This window comes from Hetaerina americana, unplaced genomic scaffold (assembly GCF_022747635.1).
Source record: "Hetaerina americana unplaced genomic scaffold, ioHetAmer1.1.p SCAF_54, whole genome shotgun sequence".
NCBI lineage: Eukaryota > Metazoa > Arthropoda > Insecta > Odonata > Calopterygidae > Hetaerina > Hetaerina americana.
The window spans coordinates 1,705,061-1,717,930 of record NW_027287139.1 but is presented as its reverse complement, the minus strand read 5'-3'; the positions used below and the strand labels follow the sequence as shown (position 1 = coordinate 1,717,930).

At 37.1% G+C, this 12,870-nt stretch overlaps 1 protein-coding gene across 1 annotated transcript in view; it reads right to left on the bottom strand.

Moving 5' to 3' along the window:
- Nucleotides 1–12,870, bottom strand: part of LOC139694738 (dynein axonemal heavy chain 3-like) — a 146,853-nt gene that overhangs the window by 53,972 nt on the left and 80,011 nt on the right. Inside the window, exons 28-30 of the mRNA XM_071593238.1 lie at nt 6,337–6,575; nt 4,955–5,138; nt 4,678–4,863 (exon numbers count right to left, since the gene is read on the bottom strand). Of these exons, the coding sequence (XP_071449339.1) occupies nt 4,678–4,863; nt 4,955–5,138; nt 6,337–6,575 (609 nt within the window). The remainder of the gene's footprint in view (nt 1–4,677; nt 4,864–4,954; nt 5,139–6,336; nt 6,576–12,870) is intronic.

Genomic DNA, 12,870 nt, shown 5'->3' with positions numbered 1-12,870 from the left:
AAAATTGAACATGTTAACTAGTATTATTTATTTTAGTATGCTATTTTTAAATTTTGATTACATTTAGATTAGTTCTGATATACAATTACCCATTTTGGAAAAAATTTGCCCCAGATGTAAATAGCATCTTGCATTTGGAATTCACATAAACTTGTATCTTTTTGTGAAGTTCAGGTATCACTAAACAAAATGCAAGTAATTCAGGAATAAATTTTACAAAATGCAATTTATTTATTAATTCCTGACCATAAACATAGTAAAATGGCATCAATGGCTTCTAACTACAACCATCCGAGGCAGAAAAATTATATATAGTATATCCCATGCACCAATTTTCAATTTTTAAAGTTGTCCAGTTCCTGAGGTATCATATTTTTAAGTTCATTAAGCTAATACAGCCAGGTTTAAAAAGTTTTGCATACATATAAAACAGAAAAAGACAATGTGAAGATGCAAAGAACAAAGAAAATGTGGAATACATAAAAAGCAAACAATTAAGTATGGGCAAAAAAGATAGGACATGCAGGTAATAAAAAAACCCATTAACACAGTTATCAATCCAAAGGTCAGTTTGATAGGTGATGTTTACTGAGTATTAAGTCCAAAAACATGTGAAATTCTCATAAAAGGGTAGGTGGGTTAGTTCCTTTCCCTGAGCCATCTATTGCTCCTCAGGAAGATCTGATACCCAAGAAATCACACAATTTGGATAAAGCTGAGGGTGCCCAGAGAGGCTTGCTTGCCTGGGAATCAAACCCGTGCCCTCCCATCAGTAGTCCAATGCTCTAACCCTGGACCAACACGTCCCGTGGAGATATTATTATCAATTTAAGGCATTCGAATACTTTATTTACTAGGTTATCAGGACATTATACATCATTCACATTTATTTGTTCTTCTGTGTATGTATGCGCATTAAATACATGGGTGGTCTGAAAAGTTTCCGACCTAAAGAAAATACAAGACATTTTTTCTGAAATTTTTGAGGATGTATCCTTCTCTACTCTATACATTCCTGCTGGAGTCATTAAGATAATTCATTAAGAGAATTTGATATGGAATATTTACTTTTATAATTCGTTGTAATTTTTATACTAGCGCTTGATGGCAATGAGTTTTGCTCGAAATCATTATAGCAGGTAATTCACTGTAGGCAACAATGTGTATCTATGGTCACAACATTTGATTAAAATATCAAAACTGAGTGAGAGAATCAGAAAGTTTAATAAATTAATTCCATTATCGTTTAACATCCATGTTTGTGAATAAGTTATTTCAGAAAATGTTTTGCAGAGAACATTTTCATTCTTTCCATAAAACAACGAAAACATAAAAATTTCCTTATATTGAACCTGGGACACAAATAAAAATTTTAATAACAAATGTTTAAGGAAGTGCCCCTGAATGGCTATGGTGAATTTCAACTCATTTTATCCATTTGGTTTGGTATAAGAGATGAACAAATAAACAAACAGATTTTAAGATTTTATATTAGTAAGGATTATGTGACATCTTGTGTTGGAGAAACATTGTTAAAATTGCAAGGCTTTGCAAAATTCCAAGACACTATTTTATTTAGAAGTTCACTAAATCATAAGCAAATAAAGTTATAGTTATATTGTTCTTGTACATGCAAAATATGTGAAAGAGTTTCAATAAAATAATACTGTATAGAACTATGGATACTCCTTTTATGGAGTTGCATATAAAGAAAACTAATTATTTTTTATAGCAATTCGACAATTTTGATGGAAAACATATGACTGTTAAGTAAGAGACACATTAATCCTTATGAGTGCCATGAGTAATTGCTTAATTTTACATTAAAATTGCCAGGCTATTTTAATGAGAACTTCAGAATTTATGAGAAATGTCTGTAAAAATGCAATTATTAATACTAATGTTCTGCACATTTTTCAAGTAATGGTAAACATACTAGTCTTTTGTTAGTATATTGTATCAAAGCAATAAAACAAAAAAATACTATGCTTCTCTGATGCAGAAAGAGAGTAACTTCTGTTGTATTTACACCTCAAAAGAGGGGGAAATCCAGTGAGCCCATGCACCACTCAGCATTTCCGCAGCAAACAACATTCCCCCTATTCAGAAAGTCTGACCTATTGCCTGGGGATATCAAGTCTTCATCCCTCCAGAAGAGGGGGTCAAATATTTCAAGGATGCTCCATGATCCCGTTGCCAGAGCATGGAACCTAGGATGCAGCAATTCAAATTTTGGCAGTGAACACATTCCATTTTGGGAAAGAATGACTCATTGTAAGATAATAAAAGGAATTTAGGGTTGCAAAATACCAGCAAATACTGATTATTTACTCAGGCATAACCAAGTGGAAAAGATCGGGTATATAACATAACACAGTAATCAACCCTAAGGTTGGTTTGGTAGGTGATGATAGAGTTCACCCAGTATTAAGCCCAACGGCCCGTGAAATTCACACATCAGGGTAGGGGGGCCAGTTCCTTTCCCTGTGCCTATTATGGTTTCCCAGGAATATCTGGTACCCGACAAATCACATAGCTTGGGTGGAGCTGCAGGTGCCGAGAGAGGCTTCCCCGGGAATCGAACCCAGACCCTCCGGTCAGTAGTCCAACGACCTACCTCTGAACTACCACAACCTACAAAGATGGTTTTGATGGTGTACGTAACATACCATTGAGGCATATTTCAAGGTGATAGCTAGTGACAGATACTCCTCTTTGTTCTGGACATCCCTCCCACCTCTATCGCTGACACTCAATCATGGAAGAGGATCTGTGTGAGGTCCCGTCAATCAGGAAGCATAAGGTCACCAACTCATTTTACATGGCTGACCTTGGATGGATGACTGTGATGATGGAAGACTTTGTGCTAGCAGTGTGAAAGACCTCTGCCTTTATCTGAACGCTTTACAGAAATACTTTGAGGATACAGGGATGGAGTTCAGACTTCCCATCTAGCAATGGGATAAGTTAAACGTAACAAGAAGGACATGTAATGCACTGATATAACAGTCCTTTGACACCTCGATGATGAGGAAATAAATGAATACCTTGGAGCTCCCCAGCATCATATGCAGGAGGTGAAAGCAGAGAAGGAAGTTCTCACAGCTGAATATAGAGAGATTTAGATTCATCTAGAGTTCTCAACTGTTTGGCTAGAACAGTGCTCTAGCCATGAACATGCTTGTGGTTCTGACATTGCTACACACCTATTGGCAACATAAAATCAAATGTCAAGAAGTTATCAAATCTTAATCAGGGAATGATGAAATCTACAGAAGTATTTACCCTAAGTCTTCCATTTCCAGGATTAGCTCCCTTGAAATCTAAATAGTAGGAATCTGGAGTGTATTTATATCAGCAGTTCTGGCATAGCATGCTGAGAGTTCAACAGCACAGACCTGTTGCATCTTGTGAAATAACATGAGTGTTCTTATTTCAGGCAGTAAGGATAGCAGCAGACAGCCTCAGTTTAGACTTAGGCCTCACTCTCAGAAGAGTGAGTGACAGTTTCATTTCATTGCTGAAGACAATCATTTTCAAGCTCAAAATAAAAAGATCCAAGGCGTATGCCGATAAAGCCATGCATGGTTATTTCTATTCCAACATGGAAACAGGTGGGCTATTCAAGGATCTGATGCTTACCATTCTGCAATCTGTGAGTCTGAAGTCTAAAATCAAAGGTTTTACCCTAGTGTGCATAGATGGCTCGATAAATATACTCAACATTTGCCTCATTTTCAGGGTGAATGTGCCAGGCCAGAAATCTTAGGATACATCCTATATGGCTGTGGCTATTGCACAAGTTCCATGGTCATTCACTAGTATTATGCCACTCTATGAGCATTGTGTTACCACCTTTAATACCATTATGGTATTGGCATGACATCTCATTTGCCCTATGCCCTTGGAGAAATTGAATCTGTCATGGTGAATGATAAATGCAAGGCTAATTGAAATAATTCCTTTTCCACCACCATGCAGATGACTTCAATATCATTCTCCTCGACCATCACAGGCATTATATTTTCATTATTGAGTTATTGGAGCAGGCTGAATAATTGTTGATACTTAGGAGATGGACAAAATACCATGATCTGCTTTGTGAACTTAGGCAAAAGTTCACAGCCCTTATCATAGGCATGCTCAGTGCTGTCAAGAGCTCAATTGTATATCAAGTGCATCCCCTGCTGGTTGAGCTAGAAGAGATGCACTTCTGGGTGGCATGCAGAATGCCATTCTATTAGGGTCTCTTCACCTCCAACATGATCTGATGTAAGGGCAGCCACCTGCCTGATGATGGTAGACATGGCTACCAGGCTGAAAAACCCCTCTGAGTCTCTTGCCTTTATGATGGCGGTGAAAATCCATTCTTGCTGGAGACTCAGAGGAGATCATTAGAGAATGTAACACATGAGAAAAAATACACTGGCCAATTACATAATTTGGGATCATATCACTCTCTCAGGTCCCCTCTATGACAATAGTAAATATATTGCCCTACAACTTCGTAGGGTATGACAGACTTGTGCATAGGGGTTGTGCTATGATATAAATAAATGATACTACAGCAAAGCACACATCATAGTTAAATGCATTAAAAATTAGTCCATACATGCAGTGAAGCTTTGGCATTTTGCTTGAATATTATAGTAATTTTTTAAATGAATATTCTCAAACCTTTGACATTCTTGCTACATTGGCGTCATATCCCTTTCCATACTGCCAATCAACAATGGCGCAAAATATTTTCATCAGTGTTTTATCTTCAAATGAGTCTATGGAAATAATATTCATATGCCTTATAAATCTACCAGTCACATCATTCCTCCCTCCACCTGGAGGGAGCATTGCAGATATAAATAACTGTATGAAAGAAATAATATGATTGATTAATAATTATAGTAGATATACTAAATATGTTTCAAAATAAAATTGAAGTGGTCCATTTTCTTACAATATCAACTAACTCCATCTTTGTTGTATCCTTCTTGTCATACCAATAGCCATGATCAATCCACTGCCTTAAAAGTTCAATAGGTGGTTGAGCACCATATACTTCTTTCTGGGGCATGCTTAAATCATCAACAAATAAAACATATTTCTTCCCCAAAGGAGGTCCAAACACCCCCTTTCTTCGTCTAGAATTCATAAGGAAGGAAGATAACTTCATGAAAAGAGTCCATGAAATCTGTGTTACTCAACTAAATTTTAGTGCAATACTAGTATTTTCAAACATGAATTTTCTGGTTTCCTCCCATTTTCTATGCCTTACAAATATTTTCTTTCCATTAAAAAAATTCATTTTTGTTTTCACAGACTGGCAGTAGAATGATGCCAAGCTAAAATCATTAACAGCTCATCATCCTTATAATATTATGCAGGCCAACTTCATTTTGGTAAGCCAATGTTCATTGAGACAGTATATAGTATTGTAGCTATAAACTTCCTTTTTTAAAGGGGTTTTGCTTTTGAAAAAAGGAAGTTATGTTGCAACACCCTGTACAGTGCAAACCACTTCTATCTCAAATATCTTGTTCCCTAAACATCTTGTATTTCAACAAAATAAAGGGCCTAGGTTTGATTCCAAGGCAATCTCCTCTGGGCACCTGCAGCTCTACCCAAGCTATGTAATTTTTTGGGTACCAGATCTTCCTGGGAAACCATAACTGGCACAGGGAAAGGAACTGGCCCCCCTACCTATATGAAGTTAGCACTAACCGACAAATACAAAAACACAGAAACACCCCTTTTTAACTCTCTTCCACCAATTTCCTACTCCTCATGTACCTCCAGCAATGTAGTTTACCTTCTGAAGTGCCAAATATGCCGTGCCTTTTATATTGGACAGTGTACCACACCCCTCAATATTAGAATCACAAACCACTGGGCCTCATGCAAAAATTCTTCCCTGATTGGTATGCTCCCAATTCCTAAACATGCTTCCAAACACAACACTCTCTTTGATAAATGCTATAATGTATCCATTTCAGCATCCCTCCCACCCTCTGACCCTCCACTTAAACTCAAAACAATAGAGCAGGCATTTATGTGGCTCCTGGATTCCTGGGATTATACAGGTATTAATATTGAACATTAATGCCCTGATCTTCACATATACTCATCCCCCTCCACTCCCAATACCAATCATATTATTCCCACACTTCTAAAACCCACCTCCCAACTCTTCCTCTCCCAAACCTTTCCCTTCCATCCAGCGTTTCCATCCTCTGTTCCTTCCTTCTCTTCTTAGAGAAAGGTGGCTAGGACCACCAAAAATTCAAAAACTGGTGAGTAGAAATTATGATTAGGATTTGATTCATATAAACATTTACTTACCTGTCCAGTTTTGACATAATTATATCTTGAGTTTGACCAGCTGATGTTCTGGCAGAAAAATTCACCACATTGGGTAAAAACTTATCTTTGGGCAAGTTCATAAGGTAATTAATAGTGATAGCCGACTTTCCTGTTCCTGTTGGTCCAACCATAACAAGGGGTACTTCACAAGCCAAGAATTTCTGCATGAAAAAACTTTGATAGGCTGTTTCAGTGGTTGGAATAATTAGATCACTCACCTGAAAATAATGGAATTTCAATCACCATGGGAAAAGATTCTATTCACCATCAATCATTATAAAATATTAAAATCCAAATATGGTATCAGTCATGTATATTAACAATGTTAGAAAGGTGATAATTCTATTGAAATTAAATTTAAAATACTTCGCCTTTCCACATAAACCACTTTTATTACTACCTAGGTTTCGTTATGGTATAACATCATCAGGTAAAAATACTTTGGTATTTTTACCTGATGATGTTATACCATAACGAAACCTAGGTAGTAATAAAAGTGGTTTATGTGGAAAGGCGAAGTATTTTAAATTTAATTTCAATATGAAGAATTTCCACCAAGTGACGCCAGAAACTGTTTCATTGATAATCCTATTGCCAATTTTAAATTTTAAGAACTCTTTACCGATATTTTGCTCAACTAGGTGACCATCAGTGGGAAAGAGAATTTGACCAAGGAGGAGACAACAGTTAAGAAGTACTTCACACAGTTAATTGACCACAGGCAGTACTTCATTACTCTTGACTTTAATTTACTACCAGTAATACTTTGTTACTGTTATCCTTCCTGTTGACAAATTCTCACTCCCGTCTCACCCCCTAGTTGAACAGAATATCAATATAGAGTTTCACAAAAAACATCAGTATTGGCTATAGGATTGACACCTTACAAACTCACAGCCAATAGTTCACAACCTCTCCATTTTAACACTGCCATAATATGCGCATTAAGGCAGAAATATTTGCTATGCATCAACTACGTTCTGCACCCTGAGTATCCTCGGCACACTGAAATTTATTCCGTAACAATCTCCCCCAGCTCCTGACTTGAGTGTCTCAATCTCCTATGAACCCTCCTTAGGGAATCTCTGCCCTCACAACACAGTCAGCTGTCGCTTAGACTCTCATGTGAAACGTTTGCAATTGTTTGGACTCTTTAGAATATAATCATTAGTAATCAACTGATTAAAAACATGTTTCAGGCAGGGTCTAACAGCTTTAAGAGAGCTTCCTCTTGTTTGCACTATAGTTATTACTTCTAGAGTTATTCAATTTTATGTCAGCTTTCATGTCATCCAAACTCCCCATTCTTTCTTGCTTACCTACCATTGTCCCTATAAATATGAATTCTAGCATTCCACTACCCCTCAATGTTTCCTCCAACCATTTCTAATATCTTCTGTGGATCTCACCTCACTACTTCCTCACTTCGCTCAAAATATTTAAGCCTATGCTATTGACCTTTATCTCTCTCCCAACTTATTACTTAATTATTCTCTGTACCTACACCTCAAAGGTCTCCAATCATTCTTGTTCATCCTCTTGCCTCACAGAACACATTTCGCATTCCTACAGTTCTATGCTCCACCTTTAATTCTTTATTATTTTTTTCTTTACAAAATCTTTCTTCACATATTTACTTCATGTATCTGTGTTCTAATATTAATACCTTCTTTCTGTGACAAATGCAATTGTCTCTTCAATTTCTGTGTAGACGTGGCAATTTTCCCCTCAAAATACTGCCCATCTGAAGTGCTCCATCCATTTTAGTTTATTCCCTCCTACTTTAAATTTTAACTTAGCCTTCCTTCTTTCTCAGAATATCTTGCTATGATTTTCTTGTATTAATATTTGCAGCAGACCTCTCACATTGGTCCAATAAAGCACATGATAATAACTCAATATCTTGCATTACTAACTATTGCTGCAAACCTGACTTAATCATCTCCTGTCTACAATACTCTGGTGAACACCTTCTTGAAATTAATGAAGTTCCAAAAGATATTATGGTCATGTTCTACATTCCTTTCTTACAATGTTCCCATTACTGCAACGGCATAACTTGCTCCTCTTTCATTTCTAAATCTTCACCGATCTATTCCTACATAGTTCTTTGTGCTATTATGCAACCTTCAACTAATGGTTCACAATAATATTTTTACTGCAGGTGCAATTAAACTTATGGTCCAATAGTCCTCTCTCAGATTGCTATAGATGCCAGGACAGATCCACAGATACTATAGCAACTACAGTGCTTCAAGAGCTAAGCATTATTACTTCAGAAGTGTTTTTTCAATCTGATAGAGGGGCGCTAAGTCCAAAGAGAAAGGTAGATGATGAAGAGAGCTTTAAGAAAGCATTCCTCCACAGGAGGGGACTCTTGTGGGCTTGTGGGCACTTATAGATGGTTGCAGGATGGATAAGACAGATTCCCATACACCTCAAAGTTTTATAAGGAAGAGTTATACTGGTAATCTCTGCCAATACTCAATTACATTGCTATCACATGCAATAGTTAGATGGTTTCAAGTGTAAGTTATGCAATTAATATTAACTTGCTATCTAATAAATATTATCTGAAGTTCATAGAGGAGATATAATAGAAATGGCATAAAAAACCACTACGCCTGAGGGTCATGACCAATCAAGTCTCAAGTATGAGTTTAAATTAACTGTTCAGATGTCTCTCTGGGGTAGCTTGCCAGGAGAGCCAGCTTCCAATTCACCAGACATTTTTCATTTTTGAGTTGAGCTGGTATTATTCAGAACTGCTAGCTAATGATGCAAATAACTTGTAATTGCCATTTGCATTATTTATCAGTACTTTCATTCTAACATTTCGATGAATGATTCCCATTAGCAATCACTGGTAACACTTAGAGGTTGGTATGATGGAGTGCCATTAGGGCTTCTATTGCCTTGATTCATCTGAAAGAAATAAATCGTTCATGATCGCACACATGACAATACATTAAGAATGAATTTGTTTTGCTTGTATTTATCATTCAATCATTATCTAAGGTCTTCCTTATGTACCAGCTACTTTTCAGTATACTTAGATCTTTGTCAAAGCAAGCTTACTCAAGGGTGCCATTTCTGTTTAATTGTAGTGAATATATAATATGATTGTAGTTTACAGAAAAAATATGAGGAAGATTCATCAACTTAAAGTTAATTGAAACCTTAATATACTGCAAACAAAAAAGAATTCTGTATTTACATGCATATGACACAAAATAATACATGCTGCATATACTTTCAAAAGTGCACAAACTTACATCACCTTACTTCAGCTGTCTCAGTAGCATACAACAGCAGATTTAACCAATAGGATATCATCCAGCATTTTTTCCTAACCATCCAGCTAACTATTATTTGTATGTTTTGAAGTCATTATGCAGGAAATCAAGTGGTAGGCTTTGAGGGGTAAACTGATATTGCACAACATGTGATATACACAAAAACTGAACAATAAAATTGACTGAATTGAACGGAATTTCAACACAAGAAAAGTTATTTTCCAAGTTTCTAGATTAAGCCCATGCTTTCTGACATTCCTTTTTCTTCAGTAGTAGTAGTATTTAGGGGAGGTGACCGACAGCTCAGGTCATTTGTGCCATTAGGAATGGACAGGAAAGGATGAAGGGTGGAGAGAAACCTGGCAACGGCATTAGCCTACTCTTTACGAAAGGCACCAAGGTGTCTGCAGTTTAATGTCCCATCCGACGGACGGCGTACTCACTGAATGTGCCCTCCACAAAGCACTTCAATTAGGGGTCGAGATACCCTCACTGAAAAATATTCAACACCACTGGGATTTGAACCCAGGCCATCTGGGTGGGAAGCCAGTACAATAGCCACCGCACCATCTCAATCCCCTTTCTTCGTCAGTTATTGGATAAAAGTGTATACATATACAAGCATACATTAATACATGAGTCCATTATTTGCTAGATTAAGTTTTTCATTTCTAAAAGGTCAACTTTTGCAATATGTAATTAAAAATAAATATGATAGCATTCAATATAATATTTGTGTCAATGTATGAACATAACAGTTTCAGGCTTAACTTTGTGGAATTCCTTCATGATGAGTGTAGAAAAAGTAATTTTGCACTTCCACATAAAGATTTGATAGCTCACACAACCTTGATTCCAATGCTGCGCATCATCATCAGGTGACATACATTAAAATTTTTTAAACTTACATAGCCTGGCTCCAAGAGGGGCAGTAAGAGAGAGGGGGTAAGCTGAGTACTGGTGCAGCAACCTATTAGTGGGCTAAGGGAGGGGTGTTTGCCCACAAAACAAACAAGGGGAATTCCATATGATAAAACAAATTGCAGTCAACAATGGTTACAGAGAAATAATGATTGACAACATGTACAACAGAAAACAAATACAGATAGCCCAGATAGCTATATACCAAACATCTAAACTTGATGAGCACTGATGGCGATGAATTCCATTTCTTGACCACATTTCACTCAGGATACAATAAACACTATCCAAGAACAAAATCAAGGCAGCGTTTTACAATACACACACACTTTAAAAACACAATGGGTTCACCCAAAGACAAAATGGACATAATGCAACAAAGCGGGGTTCATAAACTCAATTTCACGGACTGCAATGCCATCTACATTGGACAGGCAGGGAGTACATTTGATATTAGGATTAAAAAACACTGATTAAGCTTCTCAAAGAAAGACAACAGATCTCAATTTGCCAAACACCTCTTGGAAAAGAATCATACCAGTAACTTCACACCGGACATTCTCCACACAGAAAAGAAAGGACGCAGGTTAAATGCTTTGGAGGAGTTGGAAGTTTGGCAATCCGTTCAGTCGGACAGATTTGAGGAGGCCAACAAAACAATATACCTCTACCGTTCCCCCATCCTTAATTTCCTAAAAGACACCAAAATCTTTCCCACCAACCCCACCCCCACCAAGGCAGTGATGACCATCGACCGTCCCTTGATGAGGGTCAAACCATTGCAGACAAACACCTCCCCCCCCAGCACACTAATAGATTGCTGCACCAATACTCAACTTACCACTCCCTCTCCCTTGCTCCTCCCCCTACCTTTCTCCCTCTTTACTAGTTGAGCAATGCCATGCTCTCCCTAGCTTTTCCCACAAACCTCATTCTTTTCTTAGGCTTTCCTCATTTTATTGTTCTCTATCTTCACTGTCATTTAATTTGAGTATGTGTAGGTGTATTCTTAATTTATATATGCATATGTATGTATGTAAGGGTGTATATGTGCGTAATTATGTATGTATTTATGTAAGTGTATGCATGCATGTATGTATGTTTATGTGTGTATGTACAGGTATACGACGATGGGTTAAATGGAAGAAGGGACCATTTGGTCTCAATTTTGCCCAAATAAAGACCTCTACCTATCTATCTATCTATCTTGAAAACTAAACAAGTCATTAGAAATTCCAAAATTAGATATGCCTTCCAAATATCCAAGAGCCCCCATCACATATCCGGAAAAGCTTGAAGTACCCTAGTGTCGGAAAAACTAAAAATCAACACTCCCTACCTGCTGACATTTCTCCAGACGACCTAAACCGTTTATTCACAATCCTACTGATGGAAATCGACTTTAATGCAAAAAGTGATTACTTATACAATTTGTATAATTCTGGAAAAACTCTAGTTTCTGCTGAAAGTTCATTCAAAATTTCTCCCGTTACACAAATGGAAGTCCTCTTCAAGTAAGGCTGACGGAATTTCAGCTATTCTTATACAAAAGCTACTTCCCAATGTGCTTCCTGTCATAACTCATATCTTTAATTGCTCTATTCTAACTGGAACATATCCCTTGCTCTGGAAACGCGCCCTCGTCCGTCCCATACCAAAAAAATGCACACCCACTAACATCGCTGAATACAGGCTAATCAGCATTTTGCCTCCTTTATCAAAAGCATTTGAGAGACTCATTCATGAACAAATTTCAAAGTTTCTCAAAGAAAATAACTTACTCAATCCTTTACAATCAGGCTTTAGCTACCGCTCTCCTTAAAATAACAGATGACATCTGACTATCCATGGATCGCAAAGAGGTGACAATAATGACTCTCCTAGACTTTACCAAAGCCTTCGACTCTATTGACAAAGATATTCCCTTAGCAAAACTTCAAAACCTGAATTTTTCTTCCTCGTCTTTACTGTAGATTCACTCATCCCTAAGTAACCAATTTCAAAGAGTCATCACACCTAATTCATCCTCTGACTGGCTTCAAATACACAGGGGTGTTCCACAAGGATCCATTCTTGGACCCTTGCTTTTTTCCCTGTATATAAATGATATTAGCAAAGGCATTTCAAATTGCAATCATCACCTTTTTACCAATGATTTACAAATATATCACTATTCCTGCCTTCAAGACCTACCTATAATTATAAACGAAATTAATTCAGAGCTAGCTGCTTTGTCACAATGGGGAATGAAAACTTTATTGAAAATAAACCCAATCAAAAGTCAGTCCATTATAAT